Source organism: Lissotriton vulgaris, chromosome 3_1 (assembly GCF_964263255.1).
Source record: "Lissotriton vulgaris chromosome 3_1, aLisVul1.2, whole genome shotgun sequence".
NCBI classification, from domain to species: Eukaryota; Metazoa; Chordata; class Amphibia; order Caudata; family Salamandridae; genus Lissotriton; species Lissotriton vulgaris.
Window position 1 is genome coordinate 561,437,510 of NC_141689.1, and position 22,761 is coordinate 561,460,270.

Here is a 22,761-nt window from a genome sequence, read left to right on the forward strand (position 1 = left end):
TTTTATATTTGTAACAAAGGGAGGACTGTAGTTTCTGTATGTCCCCATTCCCTGTATGTCTGGTGTCTGGAATGCTGAGAGTGAATGATGCCTTCGAATGCTGGTATGTGGTGTGGAGTGGAAGCTAGGAGATAGGGACTGTTGGAGGCAGAATAGAACCCAAGAGGGCTAACCCAAGGGCCTAACATGGAATAAAACCCTGCTTCCTACTTGAACGGCTCCTGAAGTTTGTATGAAGCCCTGCCCTTCACATCCAACACAACAGCCCGACAAAAATGTTAATTGTAATTGTTCATTGTTATGCAAAGTATTACCATTGAGTTAGAAATAAGAAAGTGCTCCCAAGCTAGTGCAGTCACTGGATTCAGACTGAATTACTCCAGTGCATTATGTATTGGCCGTTTAACGTTTAAAAATGCTAGAATGGTGACCATATTACAAATGCTGCCATATAGCACCCATGTTGTGTTTCCAGTCCAGAGACTGCTGCCCTTGTGAAAACTCCAATCCACTTCAAAGGCTCTTTATTCAATATACTGAAAGTGCAACGAGTGTTTTCTGTGCTATATAAAAACATTCAATACATTGATGTTGTAAGTCGAAATGTTCATTCCATGCCCTTGAATTACTGCCAATTCTTAAATTCAGTAAGGCACTTGTGGGAGGGGCCTCCTTTGTTGTGCTAGGAGCAAAAAACTGTATAAAGATCTACCCTTGGTACTGCAGCAAGGAGCCAGTCTTCATGCCTTTCACAAAAAGCTGCAGTTTCTTCTATTCGACAAGTTGTACTTTTATAAATCCTTCTAACAAAACGTACATGTAAAAGTTGGAACGCTGCACAAAACATCAAATCCTATAATATGCCTTCCATAAGCATTGCCATTTATGTCTATATGTCTGCATTATTCAGCAGATATGGTTCAATATAAGGCTGTGTCGCAATTTTATGAAATAAGGTTACCTTCAGCTAACATAATACAGTTTATGATTATTATTACAGGAGCATCCTCTTCTTGGGCAGCCTTTCTTTGTTCTTCATCCCTGCCGTACTAATGAATTCATGACTCCGATATTGTCCACTTCACGGAAGGAACAAAGGTAAGTTTTTCATTTAAACTTAGAACACTGGTTGTTGCATTTATTTATTTTGTTTATTAATTTATGGGAGCTTATATAGCACAACTATCACTCCGAAGGAAACTCTTGTTGCTTCTTTTTTTGCTTTCTTTGGAGAAGAATAGACTAAGCCGCAATACTGGATAAAGAACCTCTTTAGGAGCTGGGTCTAGTATCTTATTCCTGAGGGAATCAGGTTCCACAGATTAGCTCCTTGAGTTCTAAACGCTGTGCCACCCCAGTTTATGTTTCTGAAGAGAACAAAGTGGTTTGTATGGGGGATCAAGGTTTCTTGCAGGGATGTGTATTTTAAATTTACAGGATAAGGAATTTGGAGCAGAATCCTGGAAGATTTTCAACATTAACCCCTTCGATGCTGATGACGGCCCCCAGCTGTCATGCATCACAGGGCTCGTGTGCTGATGACGACTGGGGGCCGTCATGAACCCGCCCACTTTGAAAAACGCTGCACAGGCGCAGAATCGCGGCCACACCCAAGATTTAAAAAAAACAACTTAAAGACAGTATACTTCTTCACAGGAAGCCGGTTCAGCTGACGTAAATGTACTGACACAGAATTTACTTTCTTTAATTAAAGATCGCTCCACTATTGACTGTCATTACAAGATCGGTGAAGAAACCCAAAGATATGATTATTCCAGCATGTGAACTCTTCAGTCCCCCGAGGAGTATGTTGCAGCTTCACTGGAATCATTAAAGACCTGTAATTCACGGTGTAGAACCGATAAAAGGAACTGCCTCCTATCTGGACTGCAGGGTCCTCAATACCCTGGTAGTGGGCATATTGGGTGTGAATCAGATATAAAAAAAAGGATGCATCCTTTATCATGCCTGCAAGATAACTGCACTTGTGACTGCCTGTTTAGTAGTAAAATATAGCAATATTTGGTGTTTAGTTGAGTTATGACAACAATTGGCCCCAGTGTCACTGCACCTGCTTCACCATTTAAATCAATTGCAGGGTAACTGCAACTGTGACTGCCTGTATAGCAGTAAAATATAGCAATATTAGGTGTTTAGAGGAGTTATTACAACTTTTGTGCCCAGTGCCACTGCACCTGATGCACCATTTAGATGATCACCTTGTTGTCTGCAAGGTAACTGCCCTTGTGACTGCCTGTTTAGTTTTCAATTTTAGCAATAATGTGGGTTAAGTGGGGGTCCATAGAGATTTTGGCCCCGGAGCTATTTCATCTACTGCACCATAAGTCTCATTTAACTGCAAGGTAACTGAAATTGTGACTTCCTGTTTAGTAGTCATATATGCAATATTATGTGTTTAGATGAGTTCTTACATTTGGTGGGCCTGGTGCTACTGCACCTGCTGCACCATTCAAATCATGACCCTGTTATCCGCAAGGTAACTGCACTTGTGGCTGCCTGTTCAGTAGTAAAACAGCATAGATCTTGCATATTAATTATATTTTTAATGTGCAATGTTTATTTCAACATTTAGAATTTGATCATAATGACCAAATAGATTAAGTTGAAAAAATCAATCTGATAATGCCTACGAGGTGCAGAGAAAGATACTGAGGCATGAATAGGAAAGCATCTGCTTTACACAACTAAATAATAAAAAGCAAACAATTTCCAGCATTCTGTTAGAAGCTGTCTGCCTTTTCCGTGGGAAGAGATCTTATCTTGACAGTGAATGTCACTTAAACAGTGGGAACAGCTTTAGTAGAAGTATCGTAAAGGCGTGCAGCCAGGGAAAGCTAACAAAAAAAAGTTCCACACAAAAGCGAATGAACATAGTAATTTCGCAATGGGAACTGATGAGAGCCCCCATTTAAGATATGTTAAATACAAGAGATTTCACAAGCACTGTGCAAGCGAAACCTAAAAAGGGATATACATTCTTATTAAAGGGCATCTTGGTGGAGTGATGGTGATATTATTGACACCTTATGCATCTAATGCCAATCAGGAGACATTTCTATTCATAATTTTAGATCAGTTACAGACAGTGTAGAAGGAGCCATTTTTTGGTTAGGTTATTTACCCTAGTGTTAGCACTAAAGGCAAAAACCCAATAGATAGTTATTTAAGTGTTTGCATGTAAAACATATGTGGGGGTGAAGGTTCTTCTAGGGTCTACTTTTTCACATGTACAAAGTTCCAACTCTGAAATTCTTTTTGTACTAGAGAAGTCCTTCTTTCGTGTGACACACAACTGTAGATTTTGAACTAATAAATATTACTGGCAATAACTAAGAGCCGGATTTAGATTTTGGTGGATGGTTACTCCATCACAACAGTGAGGATGTCCCATCCGCTGAAATATAAATCTCAGAGGATATTATAGGATTTATATTTTGTGACAGAGTAACTCGTCTGCCGAAATCTAAATCAGACCATAAATCTAGGGGCTGATAAAAGTTTGATACAAATCCCATAAGAGATCTGATTTGCACAGCCTAATTAAAATAATAGCTCCAGAAATGCTTTGTAATTAATGATGGGGGAGCTATCTTATGGGATGCCTTCCCAGCAGTAGTTTGAGGTAAATGTATAGCTGTAGGTGAAGATAAGCAATGTATATGCGATTTGATACAACTGAAGTTGGAGTGGGAATAAGCATTGACAAACTTATAGGCTTGATTAAACAACTTCAGATCCTGAACAGTATGGATGGGGATTAACTACACATCTGCAGGGCATGCCCCAAATGACACTACTTCTGGAAGAGGTATTGGCAAAATTAAAAAATGTGCTGGCTTATTTGGTTCCGTAATAATCTGAGATGGCTCTGTTGGATTTGAGGGGCCATTTATGGAGATTATCATGAAACAATATGGAATACCTATGTCACAAATTTTGCTTACTGGCAGCAATGCCAGTTGTGTTCACTAGATGGAAAACCCCACCTCTCTCATCAGAAGGTGGTGGGCAGAATGCCTCTGCAAACACAAGGAGATGATGGACGGAGCGCTGAAACTTTTCAGACACTCACCCCTAGTCACAGATCTGTGTTGAATCCATCATCGTTCTTTAGCTCACTTTGCCACCCCAGTGCAGACACAGCTATATGCAAATCAGACTTGACCCTGTGCGTCATGGGACAGTCCAGCTAGAACTGCCAAGCCATGTCTTCCCTGGACTGGAAACAAGCATCCTGGGACCGGTTTCGGGCTAACAGCCCTCATCAGCCAGGCTAGCTTGAATCCAGTGGCAAAGTGAGCAAGGGACCGACGTCTAGGCATGGTTCTGCCACATAACTCGGATCAAACTCTTGACTAATTTCACCAAAGACACACAAAATACTTTGACAATATGTGGCAACCAGTACTTGAAATTCTACCGAAAGAGTCACCAGAAATGTCTGAGGTCTTTAAAGTCTTTGTGACTGCTCTGACTCAACGTAACTGTCTCTGTTGGATTGGAATGTGGTATTTGGAATATGGTAATCCCTTATTAACGTGGTCTGTAATATACCAATACTTAACATTGATATCCATTATGCTATGTATGCTAATGGGGTTTAGGAGAAACTAAAATGGATGTGTAACTGTTTTTTTCAGCTGGAAATCTTATATTTATGAAAAATCAATACAAATATATATTAAAATGAAAAGGAGAGGCAGAGGAGACTGTGCAGGAAGGAAGAAAATTGTATGAATTTTATACCTGATCCCAAGAGACATGGTATGAGATATATTAACAGTATTCGAGCCGGAACACAGGGTAAAAAAGGAGTGAACATAACAATGAGTGAGAAAACAGTTGTATACGGAATAAATAGCAAGAGTAGACTGTTGCAGGTTGGGCCTGTGAGCTGTCTAGCGGAGGATGAAGATGGATAATAGTTCAACAAGTTAGCCTACTTTCCTGGAGTTGATTACCCTGTGGATAAAGCAACATGTTTCCAGCTATGTGTGAGTGTTGCGAGAGAGCCAACAACAGGGGTGTTGGAATCAGGGGTGCGGGGGTACTGCAGCACCGACCAAATAACCTTGCAGGAGTTAAAAAGGAGACTGTTCAACACCTGTTGAACTTGGCCCATCCCCCACCCGGTCAGACCACGCCCGCAACCTCCACATCGTCTTGGACAGCAAGCCAGCTATAAAGAAATGGCTAAACACAGTCTCATCTGCCTACTTCCACACCCTATGCATGCTCCGCAAGATCTTCTTGTGGCTCCCAGTCAACACCAGAAGGAACATCATGCAGACCCTCAACACCAGCAGACTGGACTATGAGAACACACTACATATCAATCACCGCACGCCTTCTGAAGAGGCTACAGAATATACAAAACTCAGTGGCAAGACTTATCTTCGTCAGCTCCCCAGAAGGACCCACATCACAACTCACCTCAAGAGGCTACAGTGGCTCCCGATCCAGAACAGATGCCAGTTCAAGATGTTGACTCACGCATACAAAGTGCTGCACAACGAATGACCAGAACACCTCAACAAACACATGACCTTCCACCAACCAACCAGACCTACGATCTGCCCCCCTCTTTCTTGCAGACACACCTCGGATCTGCCAGGGCAACAGCAGAGGGCTCTCTTTCGCACACCTGGCGGCCAAAGCTTGGAACAATCTTTGCCTGCACCTTAGGACTGCCTCTTCGCTCCAACAATTGAGGAAAGAACACTAGAGGGAAGATTACTCCAAGAACAGCTCATTACAAAGGCAGTATCGGCCAGGTATAAGACTCTAAACAACAATGCTCCAGACAGACTCAGAAAATTGAGAGTCGCACAGGAAAAGGACGAATGTAGACTAGGTGGCAGCCCTGATGCATCCCAGGGAGGTTGCAATCAAATCCAATCTCCGCTTTATCAAATACAAAATATTGCATAGGGCCTATCCAAAGTTTTTTCGTTTTCTAAGGTGGGTTGATTGCTTAGATTATACAAATCTTGCTGCAACAAGTTGCCAAAGGCAAGCCCGTCTGCGCCCGTCCACGCCAGACTGCCACCTGCCGCCAGGACCCCTTCTCGTTTTCTCTGAAATGACAGGTAATCCAACCTTTCCCAGTGCAGATATGGTAAAACTTTACTACTCAAGCCAAGAGCTCAAATTATTAAATACGACCTCCATGCCAAAAAACTAATTTTATACACCATCTACTTGAGATAATTGCCCCACAGGTATTAGCTTCTGATAATTTTCTCCTCATTGGAGATTTTAATTGCCATCAGACCCCAACACAAGTCAACTGGTGACAAATCTGAACACATTGGGACTAGTCCAGATGGTGGTGGGACCCTGTCACCTGGCTGGCCATATGTTTGATCTTTTGTTTACCAACTCAACCAATGTTAGAGTTGAGTTCCCCCTCCCTCTGCTCTGGTCTGACCATAACCTGCTAAAATTCTCCTTACCAATAGGCACCACCAAAAACTATCCCAGTAGAGAAACCACTTGAAGAAGGCCTTGATGTGAAGTCACTTCAGCAACCTTTTTGGCTCATTTTAACCCCCCGTCCCTAACCCACACCGTGGCACCTCTGTCAAGGGTCAAGATCATGCCTGGGTTATCACCCTGGTACACAGAAGCAGTGAAAGCTGAAAACTGTCTAGTAGGAATGCCGAGCATAAATGGAGAAAAACTAAGACCAGTGAAGATCATCACAAATATAAACAGATCCATGGAGGCTACTTAGATGACATCAGAATTGCCAAAAAGTTATATCTTATTAATAGGATTAACAAAGCTGCCAATTCCAACAAGGAGCTTTACAAAATATTAAAGGAGTTTACTACTCCTCTTTCCGACCAGCCTGGTAATAAATACATCTTTGCAACAATGGGTTGACACGCTGTCAACTTTGTTTGATGAAAAGATTAAATCAATTCATAGGTCCTTTTCACACCACTATATCAAAAATCCTGATAATATTCCAGTCACTAACCTTGATTCCACCTTTCCTCTTTTACTGGAGTTCACTGCGTTTACTTCAGATGAAGTCTCAACTGCTCTGGCTATGATTAAATCGGGTTCCCCCTGTAAACCCGCTTTCACCCCGCTTCTTTTGAACTATTGCTCCTTTGCTCACAGGCAAACTCACGGATTGATTCAACACGTCATTAGCACAAACAATGGTCCCCATTCGATGCAAAGCAGTCCAAGTTAAGCCAAGTCTATAAAAAAAACCTCTGCTGATCCTAAGGTACCTAGCAACTACCGTCCAATCTCTCTTCTTCACAATGTATGGGGCAAGTGGAGGAAATATTATGGGCTGGATGTAACAGTGGATATAGACCAGAAATGTTCCTTGTGAAATATAATCCACAAGGGAGTGCAAAGGATATAGAGGGGAACTCTTACTTTGAATGTTGGGGACGGCAAAGTCAGACTTTGTGAAAAAGAGAAGGGGGAAAAATGCATAAAATGCGCTTTAAGTGTTTCTGGCTATAGAGGAAGACATTTAGATGGCATCATAGGATTGATGCTCTTCTCTATTATGGCATTGTGTGGTACCATGCGACTTCAGTCGAATTTTGTTAATGTTTAAATGCAAAAAAACTATAAAAATATATATTTTTTTAAATCAATTGAGGAAAGGTTTCAAGACCTGGCTGCTTCAATGAACAGATCACCACGCAGCATCTATGAACTCCAGCGCCTTGAGACCCTCACCGGTGAATCACTGTGCTTTATAAATGATTGTTTCATTGATAAAGAGGCCATTCAGTTTTTCTTTTATTGCGCATTTGTTGTGCATTCAGAGACAGAGGTCAAACGTGAGGCATTGTCTTGTGACAAATTGCTGCCTATTCTGTTATTTAAAATGGAGATTGGTGTTTATTTCCCCTTTGCTTACTGCAAAATGAGTGGATTTTAGCAACTAAATAATCATCATCATGTAGTACAGAGAATGTGAAAAGAGATGGCTATATTATGTCAAATGTTTTCTAACATGCATCCCACTAAAGGAGCTAAGTGCGCGCTGTGGCGAGATCGGTTCCACTCTCATACACCTAGCAGGGAAATGCGTGAAGGTACAGGATTATTCAGGACAAGTAGTACCGCGCATAGCTGCTAGCCTGCTTGTTAGTAGTACCGTCCCCACCCAAGGGGTGTAAAATCCCTTACAGACTTGCCCAGTTGGCCCTATTATTGGCAAAGCGACGGGTGGCTATTGGGTGGATGGGAAGAGGGTCCCGCTGCTGGATCTTTGGTTCTGAGACCTATTGGAATGGAGAGTGGCAGAAGACCACCACATGAGAATGTCGCGTACATGGGAAGGGGCAGCTGATGTAATAATGTGTGGGCTCAATTGATAGGTATTTTGCAGGATGACAGTGATTCAAGCTCTTAGAGTAGTTCTGAACCAGGGGGCTGGTTGTGTACAGGGTTAATACTCATGACCATTTTCTGACGACCAAGCGAGTAATGTTGCTTCCTTGTATAATGACCGACTTGTAATCTTGGTTCCATACACAAACTGCTTTGATTGTTGTTGGGATGGTAGATGTTCCCGCTTGAGAATACTGAATAATGTTTGTCTGTCACTGACTTTGATATGTAAATGTCGTGAATGGCACTGTGAACTCGCACTGAATGTTCTTTTTAATTTGCTTGAAATCAATAAAATACAGTATAACAAATATGTTTCTAACATACAAAAACTTGAAAGATTTGTAAATGAATGTAGGAGAGTAGGGTCTGCTATCCTATGGTCACCCCAAATGTTTGCTTTTTGCTTCACTGGTTTATGACTTAATGTGGCTGCGGGCCTGCTAATCAGACCCACAGCCTGCTGTTCTCTCTCTAAATTACTGCCAATGCACTTTAGGTGCATTACGAATTGGAACTGGTTCACCTTATAGGCCCCTGTAACAGTGTACCATAGGTACCCAGGGCATAGGTGTATCCAAGGCCTACCAGGGGCTGCAGCATGTATTGTGCCACCCCTGGCCTGGCGTCCATATTTGACACAACTGGCTGATCACTCATCTGGGGTAAGTTGGTGTAATCACCTCTTACTTAGGTACAGTATGTCTGTGCCTAACCCTAAACTGGACACATATGTTCCTATCAGCCACTCCTATGGAAGGCCTCATCAATCCTGGAGGCAGAGTGCTTGGAAATATGTGAGATGGTGCTCTAGCATGAGCTGAGCCTGTCTGCAGCTGTCGGGAACCACTCCCTAAGCTGTTCCGGGATATTGCCATACCATATACTCTTAAGTGCATTATAATCCTCGCGGTTAAATGCTATCTTTGGTTTGGCTTTATCAAAACATGTCGAGTAAGGTGTCATACGAATTGGAATACTATCCCCTCGACAGTTCTGTCGACGGGGATAGCATTCCACCCTTCTAGAGGGACACGACATGTGTGTAGCCTTAACCCCGGTTAAAGTTAACCAGAGCCTCAGCATCACAAAATGGATGCTGCCACCACAGACACGAGTCTGGCCTCCTGCTGCTGACCGAAACTCGGCAGATGGTGGCCTGGACAAAGGGTTTTCTGCCTTGGGAGGTGCGAGCACCACCCCAGACAGGGTTTTGTGTATTGGGTAGGACAGGGCTGAATAGAATCAGACATGCCCGGGGCACACAAGGTGTCCCCGTGCATAGGCCAGTCCAAACCGGTCCTGGGACTTTCCAGACCCAGGCTTGGCGCGGAACTGGACAAAGGAAAGGGGGTGTAACCGCCCCCCTTCCTGGTTCCTCCCAGAGGAGGGACCTAGTAGGTGATCCACCCCTCAGATTGGGAATAAGAGTGGGAGCAGTGCCATTGCACAGCAGATCATCCTGAATCAACTTGAAATACAGAAGAAGACTGGACTTCGACATTCTGCTGCTCAGAAGACTGAAGAGAATCTCCCTTGTGGCCTAGGAGTGGCCACCCTGTGAACACAGGCACCAACCAGCAACTCGACGTCTGCTTTGCCGCCGCCTCCCGCCAGAGCCCGAGCCCAGAGCCCGACAAGAACCAGACTCCCAGACCTCTCAGAGCCCGATCCACAGTCCTTGCAAAGAAGGGACCCGTGGAGGCACCGAGTGACGTGGGACCGGACCTCTTGGAAGACACACGAAAAGCTGACTGCGCAGCTTCTGAGGTATCCTCGACGTTGTGCTTTGAGGACTGAGAACCCCCACCATCGAGCAGCACTTGCCCCGAAGATCAGCCCCCCAGCTTCTCCACGATCTGCGTGGGGCCCTTTTGCATTGTGCCACTCGACGCGCCATCCCGGCCACTAGCCACTTGGTCAGCGGCCATCTTGGCGACGAAACCGACAAACTACACAGCAGATCTGGTTGCTCCAGACCTACCCAAGCTCCTGTGAAAAGGAGCACTCGCTCTGACCTTGCTGGTCCGAGTGTTAAGCATCTTTCGATTCCTGCGTGGCTTGCATTAGCCAAGGCCTGTTTGCTCCGATCAGGTCGCCGACACCGCCAACAGCGAGAAGTCTGCGTGGGACAGCTCGTGACCGACTCCTGGACGTCCTCGACCCCCGGTGTCCACGTGGCTGCAGAGAGAAGCTACACGACAACGCATGTTTGCACCCGACATCGCCTGGTTCCAATCTGGTTCCACGGTAGTCACTGGCTAGTGACTTTGAACATTGTCCCCTCTGTTTTCAGGTCTTCACAACTTCAGATCCACCCTTGGATCCACCGGAACTCTTCACATCGAGCCGCCTGCAGCATCTTCAGCTCCAAGCACCATCGACCAGCGTGACGAAACCCGACACTACTTCGACCCTGTGCACCCGCTTCCTGTGGGTGAGGTAACTCAGCTCCGCCGGTGCTCCTACACTGGTACACATCTCAAGGGCCTGTGTCTTAAGTTTCAGCTCCATAGGTCACTCGGAAGGTTCCTAATTCTTTAACTTTGTACTTTTTACGCACCATAGACTTTACATTGGAAAGTGCGTGCACTTTGAACACTGCACCCGAGTCCCGCGGGCCTTTCCCGACTTAGTCACTGCTAGTCTCGAATAGCTCCAGCGATTCCCAAGGCCCTAGGCCTGTTCCCTTTCCTTTTGGTATCTCTTATACCACTTTCTTAGTATATGGTTTAGGTGGCCCCTAGGGCTCATCCATATTGTGCAACTTTTGTGTATTTTAAACTGTCTTGTGATTTAACGCTTGTGCTTCTGTGCTCATAAAGAGTCCAGGGGATTTTATAGTTAATAAATCAATATATATTTTCAATATATATCTGTGTGGTGTCCCTTTCATTTGGTATTCAAGGGGGTTGTGTATGGTATAACAGCTGGCTTCACATGCCTTTCAGAGTTTAGCCTAAGACTGCTTTGTCCACGTTACCACTAGGATAACTGGTCTACAAGGTTGAATTACAACCATCATCATAAGGGTTGCTTGGCATGGTACAAAGTGATCACTAAGAATTAGTGAGCATTATATACCAGGCCAACTTCTCACATTGGTGGCAGCGGTGGGATCTGAGCTTGCTGTTGTTTTACCATTACAATCTTTGAGATTATCATTTGAAAGATCATACAGGTACCTGCTAGGTACATATAAAACAAGACTAGTATACATAAGTTCTACTGAACTTAGTTGTTGTAGAGCAAAGGGAGTAGCACACCCTAGCTACAACTACTAGATAGGTTTAGTAGGTAAACACCAGTGTAGGTAGATTGCAACACATCCACCCACACTAGAGCAATGTCTGGAGCAGAGGGATCCACTGGGAACACCCCTGTTGAGAGTGACCCTCCAAGGGCACCATCCAAATTTGCTATTTTCTCCTTTAAGGAATTAAGACAGCTTTGTGTACTAAGGGGTCTGAAGACAGGGCCTTCCCCTACTACAGACCACCTAAGAGAGCTCTTAGACCAGTCTGAGACTCTAAAGCCCTCTAAGGCAAACCCCACAGGGAATGCTGAAGGAGGCCATCCTTCAGAGGATGACACTGTAGACACCCCTGGTCCTACCATCCTGGTAGATGAGGAAGCCCCATCACTGGAGCTCCTCAGGTAGATGAGGAGGAAGAGGAAGAGGAAGAAGAAGAAGAGGAGGAGGGGGGAAGCAGTGAGTCAGATGATGACAGAAATAGTCAGGTACTGGTCAGTAGACTGAACCAGGCTAACTTAAGCTTACTTGGGAATGAATCAGGTAACAACCCATCCAGACCCCCAGGTGGACTTAACCAGAAGCCTAGGAGGAGAAGGACTCACTCAGGTGACTCTGACAACTCCCATGCTTCTAGAGGCTCTCATGGTCACTCCAGAAGGGAGATGACTAGCCCTCAGAGAAGGGAACATGAGGCCAAAATGAGAGAGGCTGAGCTTAGGATCCAGAAGCGAGAACTAGAGGTTGCCCTGGTCCAAGAGAGACTTGCTAGAGCAAGACAGCCTAGAGAGAGTGGGGTAATAGAACCCACTGGTGGCAGCAATATCCACAAGGATAAAGACAGGTCTTTTGATAATAGAAACCTGAGTAAGATTGTGCCCCCCTATAAAGCTGGGGATGACATCCATAAATGGATTACTGCAATGGAGAGAGCCTGCAGAGTACAGCAGATCCCTCAAGAGCAGTGGGCAGCAATCTTGTGGCTCTCCTTTGAAGGTAGAGGCCGAGACAGACTCCTCACATTTAGTGATGGGGATTCTAGAAACTACCTGGTCCTGAAGAGTGCTCTGATTGATGGGTTAGGCTTAACCACTGAACAGTACAGGTTAATGTTCAGACATACCCAGAAGACACAGACTCAGGACTGGTCTGAATTTGTTGAGTGTGCCACTAAGGCTCTGGAGGGATGGTTGCTGGGAAGCAAGGTTACAGACTATGAAGGATTGTATAATTTGCTGATGAGAGAACATATTTTAAATAATTGTCAGAACCAGCAGTTGCATCAACATTTGGTTGACTCAGATTTGACCTCTCCCCAAGAATTGGGAAAGAGGGCAGATAAATGGGTAAGAACCAGAGTTAAGCAAAAGAACCAGAACCAGAACCAGGGTGGTGACCAGAGGAAAACAGACCAGAAGGGTGGGGAGCAGAAAGCTAAAGACCAGAAGTCTTCAACAGGGCCCCAAAATGATACAGAGGGTGGGTCCCAAACTCCCAAGAAGAAGAAGAAAGGTCAGAAGAAACCCTGGTGTAAAACTTGTAAGAACACCTCTCACTGGACAAGTGAGTGTAAAAAGGGTGGAGCCCTCAGCACTGCAGCCCCTAAGGCAACTGCACCCACTAGTACAGCTAGCAGTGCTGGTCCTCAAACCAAGGGGGTAGTGGGTATCACCTTGGGAACTGAAGGAGATTCTGACCTAGTCAGAACCCTTACTCAGGCTGTTCTGATTTGTGAAGGGGACACAGATTTGACCCCTGACATAAGCCCCAGTAACCTGGGCAAATACAGACAGACGCCTTTGATTAACAACAAAGTGGCTCAAGCTTACAGGGACACATGTGCCAGTGTCACTATGGTGACGCCTAACTTTGTGGACCCTGGGCAATACATGCCAGGTGATAATTACCTGGTGACCAATGCCAGCAATGTCACTACTACACATAGTGTGGCACTTGTTAACTTTTCCTGGGGAGGGGTAACTGGCCTAAAAAGAGTTGTGGTTAGTGCTGATCTCCCAGTAGAATGTTTGTTGGGCAATGACCTGGAGAACTCTCTATGTTCAGAAGTTGAGTACAGGACTCATGCAGAGATGTTAGGGATATCATCACATGTCCTTGCTGTGACCAGGTCACAGGCCAAAAAGTGCCTCTCTGAACCTCAGGTCTTGGATCCTGGAACAATGGACCAAGCACCTTCCAAGAAGAAGAACAGGAGGGTTAAGGCGGTGCCTTCCCAACTGCCTGCAAGTGAGGATCAATCTTCACAGGAAGCTGGTCTTGAGACCCCTGAAGGAACTGTCTCTGAAGAACTCGAACCTGACCAAGTTGAGTTTCTGGGGACAGGGGGACCTTCTAGGGCAGACTTGGGGCAGGCTCAGTTAACCTGTCCTTCTCTTGAACCCCTCAGACAGCAGGCTGCTGCTGAGGCTGCTGGGAATGCTCAAGGTGCCCATAAAGTTTATTGGGATGAAGGACTCCTTTATACAGAGGGTAGAGACCCCAAGCCTGGTGCAACCAGGAGGTTGGTTATACCTCTGCAATTTAGGGGTTTCCTTCTCACCTTAGCCCATGATATTCCTCTAGCAGGACACTTAGGCCAGAATAAGACCTGGGACAGGCTTGTCCCTCATTTTCACTGGCCTCACATGTCTGAATACACCAAGGAGTTTTGTCGCTTCTGTGAAACCTGCCAAGCCAGTGGTAAAGCAGGTGGAACAACAAAGGCCCCCTAGTACCACTACCTCTGGTGGGGGTTCCCTTTGAAAGAGTGGGGATTGATATTGTAGGTCCAATGGATCCCCCTACAGCATCTGGGCACAGATTCATACTGGTGGTAGTGGATCATGCCACCAGGTACCCAGAGGCAATTCCACTTAGGACCACAACAGCTCCTGTTGTGGCCAGGGCCTTACTTGGAGTTTTCTCCAGAGTGGGGTTTCCTAAGGAGGATCTGATAGAGGTGCCAACTTCATGTCAGGATATTTGACAGCTATGTGGAAGGAATGTGGTGTCAACTACAAGTTCACCACTCCTTATCATCCACAATGTAATGGGCTTGTTGAGAGATTTAACAAGACCCTAAAGGGCATGATTAAAGGATTACCTGAAAAGCTCAGGCGAAGATGGGACATCCTACTGCCCTGCCTTTTGTTTGCTTACAGAGAGGTCCCTCAAAAGGGGGTTGGCTTCAGCCCCTTTGAATTGTTGTTTGGGCACCCTGTAAGAGGACCCCTGTGTCTGGTGAAGGAAGGATGGGAGTTACCTCTCAAAAAGCCTAAGCAAGACATAGTGGACTATGTACTTGGTCTCCGCTCCAGGATGGCAGAGTACATGGAAAAGGCATCCAAAAACCTTGAGGATAGCCAAGAATTACAGAAAGCTTGGCATGACCAAAAGGCTGTCCTTGTTGAGTTTCAGCCTGGACAGAAGGTATGGGTGTTGGAGCCAGTGGCCCCAGCAGCACTCCAAGACAAGTGGTCTGGACCCCATACAATTCTGGAGAAGAAGGGAGAGGTTACCTACTTGGTGGACCTAGGAACTCCCAGGAGCCCCCACAGGGTGCTCCATGTTAACAGATTGAAGGCATATGTCAACAGGGAAGACATGGGCTTGCTCATGGCTACAGATGAGGGACAGGAGGAAGAGAGTGACCCTCTCCCAGACCTGCTCACTCAGAACCCTGAGGATGGCTCAGTTGATGGTGTGGCCTTAGGTGGCAGCCTCACTGAACATCAGCAACATGACTGCAGACAAGTTCTACAGGCATACAGGCATATGTTCTCATTGACACCCAGTCAGACTAACTGGTGTACACATGTGGTGGACACTGGTGACAGTCTTCCTGTAAAGAGCAAGATTTACAGGCAACCTGACCACGTCAGGGACTGTATAAAGACTGAGGTGCAAAAGATGCTGGAATTAGGTGTTATTGAGCCTTCAGAGAGCCCCTGGGCTAGCCCAGTGGTTCTGGTCCCCAAACCTCACACCAAAGATGGCAAGAGAGAGATGAGGTTCTGTGTGGACTACAGAGGACTCAATGCTGTCACCAGGACAGATGCACACCCTATTCCAAGGGCAGATGAGCTCATTGACAAGTTGGCTTCTGCCAAATATTTGAGCACATTTGACTTGACAGCTGGCTACTGGCAAATCAGGTTAGCTGAGGAGTCTAAAGCCAAGACAGCATTTTCTACCCCTAGTGGGCATTATCAATTTGTGGTGATGCCCTTTGGTTTGAAAAATGCACCTGCCACCTTCCAAAGGTTGGTGAATCAAGTCCTTACTGGGTTGGATGACTTTTGCGCAGCTTATCTGGATGATATTGCTGTCTTTAGCTCCACCTGGGAGGATCACCTGGTCCACCTGAAGGAAGTGCTTGAGGCTCTGCAAAAGGCAGGCCTCACTATCAAGGCAACAAAGTGCCAGATAGGGCAGAGCAAGGTTGTATACCTGGGCCACCTTGTAGGTGGAGGCCAAGTTCAACCACTGGAGAGTAAGATCCAGACCATAAAGGACTGGTCCCCTCCAACTACCCAGACACAGGTCAGAGCTTTCTTGGGCCTGACTGGGTACTACAGGAAGTTTGTTAAGAACTATGGGTCCATTGTGACTCCTCTTAATGATCTGACATCTAAGAAGATGCCCCAAAAGGTTCAGTGGACAGAAGTCTGTCAAAAGGCATTTGATGACTTGAAGAAGGCCATGTGCTCTGCACCTATCCTGAAGAGTCCTGACTACTCAAGAGAGTGCATTGTCCAAACAGATGCTTCTGAGTTGGGAGTGGGAGCAGTGCTTTCACAGCTTAATGTAGATGGCCAGGACCAGCCCATTGCTTTCATTAGCAGAAGGCTGACCCCCAGAGAGAAACGTTGGTCAGCTATAGAGAGGGAGGCCTTTGCTGTGGTGTGGGCCCTGAAGAAGTTGAGACCATACTTGTTTGGCACTCACTTCAAGATTCAGACCGACCATAAGCCCCTCTTATGGCTTAATCAGATGAAGGGTGAAAACCCCAAACTACTCAGGTGGTCCATTTCCCTACAGGGGATGGACTTTACAGTGGAGCACTGCCCAGGGACTGACCATGGCAACGCAGATGGTCTCTCCAGGTACTTCCACTTAGAACATGAAGACACAACTGGTCAAGTTTAGTCTAATGTCCCTGCGTTTGGGGGGGGGGGGTTATGTAGGAGAGTAGGGTCTGCTATCCTATGGTCACCCCAAATGTTTGCTTTTTGCTTCACTGGTTTATGACTTAATGTGGCTGCGGGCCTGCTAATCAGACCCACAGCCTGCTGTTCTCTCTCTAAATTACTGCCAATGCACTTTAGGTGCATTACGAATTGGAACTGGTTCACCTTATAGGCCCCTGTAACAGTGTACCATAGGTACCCAGGGCATAGGTGTATCCAAGGCCTACCAGGGGCTGCAGCATGTATTGTGCCACCCCTGGCCTGGCGTCCATATTTGACACAACTGGCTGATCACTCATCTGGGGTAAGTTGGTGTAATCACCTCTTACTTAGGTACAGTATGTCTGTGCCTAACCCTAAACTGGACACATATGTTCCTATCAGCCACTCCTATGGAAGGCCTCATCAATCCTGGAGGCAGAGTGCTTGGAAATATGTGAGATGGTGCTCTAGCATGAGCTGAGCCTGTCTGCAGCTGTCGGGAACCACTCCCTAAGCTGTTCCGGGATATTGCCATACCATATACTCTTAAGTGCATTATAATCCTCACGGTTAAATGCTATCTTTGGTTTGGCTTTATCAAAACATGTCGAGTAAGGTGTCATACGAATTGGAATACTATCCCCTCGACAGTTCTGTCGACGGGGATAGCATTCCACCCTTCTAGAGGGACACGACATGTGTGTAGCCTTAACCCCGGTTAAAGTTAACCAGAGCCTCAGCATCACAAAATGGATGCTGCCACCACAGACACGAGTCTGGCCTCCTGCTGCTGACCGAAACTCGGCAGATGGTGGCCTGGACAAAGGGTTTCCTGCCTTGGGAGGTGCGAGCACCACCCCAGACAGGGTTTTGTGTATTGGGTAGGACAGGGCTGAATAGAATCAGACATGCCCGGGGCACACAAGGTGTCCCCGTGCATAGGCCAGTCCAAACCGGTCCTGGGACTTTCCAGACCCAGGCTTGGTGCGGAACTGGACAAAGGAAAGGGGGTGTAACCGCCCCCCTTCCTGGTTCCTCCCAGAGGAGGGACCTAGTAGGTGATCCACCCCTCAGATTGGGAATAAGAGTGGGAGCAGTGCCATTGCACAGCAGATCATCCTGAATCAACTTGAAATACAGAAGAAGACTGGACTTCGACATTCTGCTGCTCAGAAGACTGAAGAGAATCTCCCTTGTGGCCTAGGAGTGGCCACCCTGTGAACACAGGCACCAACCAGCAACTCGACGTCTGCTTTGCCGCCGCCTCCCGCCGGAGCCCGAGCCCAGAGCCTGACAAGAACCAGACTCCCAGACCTCTCAGAGCCCGATCCACAGTCCTTGCAAAGAAGGGACCCGTGGAGGCACCGAGTGACGTGGGACCGGACCTCTTGGAAGACACACGAAAAGCTGACTGCGCAGCTTCTGAGGTATCCTCGACGTTGTGCTTTGGGGACTGAGAACCCCCACCATCGAGCAGCCCTTGCCCCGAAGATCAGCCCCCCAGCATCTCCACGATCTGCGTGGGGCCCTTTTGCATTGTGCCACTCGACGCGCCATCCCGGCCACTAGCCACATGGTCAGCGGCCATCTTGGCGACGAAACCGACGAACTACACAGCAGATCTGGTTGCTCCAGACCTACCCAAGCTCCTGTGAAAAGGAGCACTCGCTCTGACCTTGCTGGTCCGAGTGTTAAGCATCTTTCGATTCCTGCGTGGCTTGCATTAGCCAAGGCCTGTTTGCTTCGATCAGGTCGCCGACACCGCCAACAGCGAGAAGTCTGCGTGGGACAGCTCGTGACCGACTCCTGGACGTCCTCGACCCCCGGTGTCCACGTGGCTGCAGAGAGAAGCTACACGACAACGCCTGTTTGCACCCGACATCGCCTGGTTCCAATCTGGTTCCACGGTAGTCACTGGCTAGTGACTTTGAACATTGTCCCCTCTGTTTTCAGGTCTTCACAACTTCAGATCCACCCTTGGATCCACCGGAACTCTTCACATCGAGCCGCCTGCAGCATCTTCAGCTCTAAGCACCATCGACCAGCGTGACGAAACCCGACACTACTTCGACCCTGTGCACCCGCTTCCTGTGGGTGAGGTAACTCAGCTCCGCCGGTGTTCCTACACTGGTACACATCTCAAGGGCCTGTGTCTTAAGTTTCAGCTCCATAGGTCACTCGGAAGGTTCCTAATTCTTTAACTTTGTACTTTTTACGCACCATAGACTTTACATTGGAAAGTGCGTGCACTTTGAACACTGCACCCGAGTCCCGCGGGCCTTTCCCGACTTAGTCACTGCTAGTCTCGAATAGCTCCAGCGATTCCCAAGGCCCTAGGCCTGTTCCCTTTCCTTTTGGTATCTCTTATACCACTTTCTTAGTATATGGTTTAGGTGGCCCCTAGGGCTCATCCATATTGTGCAACTTTTGTGTATTTTAAACTGTCTTGTGATTTAACGCTTGTGCTTCTGTGCTCATAAAGAGTCCAGGGGATTTTATAGTTAATAAATCAATATATATTTTCAATATATATCTGTGTGGTGTCCCTTTCATTTGGTATTCAAGGGGGTTGTGTATGGTATAACAGCTGGCTTCACATGCCTTTCAGAGTTTAGCCTAAGACTGCTTTGTCCACGTTACCACTAGGATAACTGGTCTACAAGGTTGAATTACAACCATCATCATAAGGGTTGCTTGGCATGGTACAAAGTGATCACTAAGAATTAGTGAGCATTATATACCAGGCCAACTTCTCACAATGAACGTTTGCGAATATTTCGAAATATATCAGCAACAAGTAAAGAGAACATGAGGCATATGTTGTGTTTTTCCTAACTCTGCTGTGTGATGCAAACAAATATTTTTTAAAGGATCAAAAGAAACCAAGGCACTATGGGTATGTGATAAATATGCGCAGAAATCAAGTTTTTGCAAGTGTAGTTTGTGCGGCATGTAGGTTTGACAGTAACACTGCATGCCTGATGCAGATTAAAAGGTCATTTCAGTTGAAAATATGCTGACTGTTGATGGCAGTACCCTACAACCCGATGTTTTACTCAGATATGTGGGACTGTGTGCTTCAACATGCACCACTGGACAGATACTACAACTCTTCCTACTCCTGCTGACTGGACATGGCGCATTTGCTACTCTTGTCCTTCATATAGCGCTTTGATGTTTCACAGGCCCTGTGACTTGAGTGACGTAACATTGATGGCAGCACCCCTGCTCTAAAAATTGTTCCAGCCTCACTGGCCACCACGGTTCGCTAAGGATGGGAAGATGTGCTGAAATTTCTTGGGGATGTGCTTGGGCAGCTGATAGCATTGAAGGTGGTTTTTAGTGCAGGGGTGGCGAGAACTGCAGTGATCGGAATATTTCAATAGAATTGTTTGCCCATTGGTGGACAAATCTATCAATGGTTGTAAACATCGTAGATTTATTTTTTAGAGCATTTGAGCTCAAACAACAGAACTGTAAACGTGGATTTAAGAACATCGTATGCTATGCAAATAACATTTAGTTTTTCTTAAGTAGGGAAGGTAGTAATGTGACACCAAACTGGCTGAGCCCAGTGTTTGCTAATCGAAACATCCCGCTCAGTTTGTAACACTTCGCACTGTCTACCTTTTTTTAGATATGTAAACTACATCACCTCGTGGCTGAGTATAGTAGGACCTGTTGTGGGGATAAACCTACCTGTGAACTACGCCCTGGCTATATCCGACCATGAAACATGTTCCGGGGAGACTTAAAGTGGTATGAATACATCATTTTATATAAAACTGTAGATTTATTAATGACTTTCATGAATACGAAAACACAAACTGAGTTTTAATATGAGATTAGCAGTAGGCGTGGCAAAGCATTGGTATAGATGAACTCTTGTTTTATCAATATTTTGCAGATAAATGGCCTAGGGATATTAAATTAGTCTAACACTTTTATCTTTCTTGCTAAGAACGAAAAGTGATGGGTTAGAATGCTTGCATTAGCATCAGCCCCTGGTAATTACCCTCGGCCTTATTGCAGTTCATTGCATTTTTGCTCACTATGCCAGTGTAAACAGGGTCATCTTTATGCATATCAGTGTAGGTGCACCCTAAAAAAAGCAGTTTATGGCTGGCAAAGCTGGAACACAAATGTGCTTACTTACGTCCAGAGGGGATATGGCCTACCACTATGAGCTGCACTGTCCGTCAAGACTTATTTGCATATGGTGGGCCCCAGTCTGTCATGGCACGGTGAGCAAAATGTTGATGAATTGAAATGTAGCCTAGACTATTTACCTTAGGCTGAGCTTAATACTAGTAAACATAATTTTACTGTACTCTGTTGTTTAATATGATGTAGTTGCACACGTACCACATACATTTTTCTCTGAGGAAAGTCGTACTGCCTGTACCAAGCTGCCAATGGGGAGCCTGCCATGTCTTAAAGAAACAAGGTTACCAGATAGAAGTGTAATAGTTTTGGCCTTGTGAGAGCTCATGCAAAAACAACAGGTGATGGACAGAATGCAGAACAATGTCATACATTCACCCCAATACAGAGATCTGGGCCTAAATCCTTAGTTTTTTGCTCACCATGCCATTCCAGTTTGAATCCAGCCGTATGCAAATCAGTCTTGACCCTGTGCCCCATGGGAACAGTCCAGCCCGAACTGCCAAGCCAGGTCCTCTCTGGACTGGAAACAAGCATCCAAGGACCGGTAGCTTGATTCCAGTGGCATGGAGAGCACGGGACTCACGTCTGAGCATACCCATCCCCACTCGGGGTGACAAATGCAAAAACAACAGTTGATGGACAGAATGCTCAGACGTGAGTCCCATGCTCTCCATGCCACTGGAATCAAGCTATCCTGGCTGATGACGGCTGACAGCCAGAAACCGGTCCTAGGATGCTTGATTCCGGTCCAGGGAAGACATGGCTTGGCAGTTCGGGCTGGACTGTTCCCATGGGGCACAGGGTCAAGACTGATTTGCACATGGTCATGTCTGTACTGGGGTGGTGTGGTGAGCAAAATAAAGATGGATTAAACCTAGATCTGTGACTTGGGGTGAATGTTTTGCCATTGTGCAACATTCTGACCATCAATTGTTGTTTTTGCACTTGTGCGAGCTCAGCCATAACTCCCTTAACGACTCTATCACTTCTGACCACAACTTAGCAATCCATTTCGCTACATGGATAAAGAGGGTAGTACTGTATTCTATATAACAAGTTTTTCCTTGATGTACTATGATTGTATTTTGATTTTTTTTTGCTTTCTTCATATCAATTTTGTGGTTATATTTTCTTCTTTAGGTACATGAAGTGATCACAGTGGTTGATCATCTCTGCTGTGACTAGATCCTCGACTACAATGGACTGCTGCCAACATCAGTGCTTCCGGTGTCCTGGGTCGACCTGTGTGTGCTCTAGAAACTGTTTCACTTTGAAACAAAATGCCTTTACTCTTCAGAAAGAATAATTTCTGCTGGCCGGCACACACAGACTTGCCAAGGGTCCTGCATATAATGATAGACCAACGCGTTCTGATAAAATCACCTTGTTCCCACTGGAAACTATCGTGCAAATGGCTGTCACAGTCAACTGAACAAGTTCAATAAAATAGACCGCGAGCAGCTTGCTCTGTTTACAAATGACAGGCGCAGACCTGTCAACTAAAAACATATTTCACCATGTGAGGAGGGGACGGAGCCTTAACAGGGGCGAGGCCTTGTGCCGAGGACGGCCTCAGAGGCAGGGGCGGCTGGTTCACTATGAAAGTGGTAAGGCCCAACTACTAAATCCAGCACTGTGCGTTGGGCCTTGCCATTCCCCGGGACAAACATTTACTTGACACACAAGCAGACATGCATACGTACACACACAGTTTCAGTCACACACACAAATACATTCCATACATACATACGCATGCAATCCCTAGCACACAGAAAA

General features: G+C 46.0%; 1 protein-coding gene across 3 annotated transcripts in view; it reads left to right on the forward strand.

The window, feature by feature from the left end:
• The window catches only part of ATG10 (autophagy related 10), a 643,404-nt gene extending 620,960 nt beyond the window's left edge, over positions 1–22,444 (forward strand). For all 3 annotated transcript variants that reach the window (XM_086960849.1, XM_086960850.1, XM_086960852.1), the window contains exons 6-8: positions 1,001–1,098; positions 20,456–20,577; positions 22,126–22,444. In XM_086960849.1, the coding sequence (XP_086816975.1) occupies positions 1,001–1,098; positions 20,456–20,573 (216 nt within the window). In that variant the 3' untranslated portion in view covers positions 20,574–20,577; positions 22,126–22,444. The remainder of the gene's footprint in view (positions 1–1,000; positions 1,099–20,455; positions 20,578–22,125) is intronic.
• The last annotated feature ends 317 nt before the right edge of the window (positions 22,445–22,761 follow it).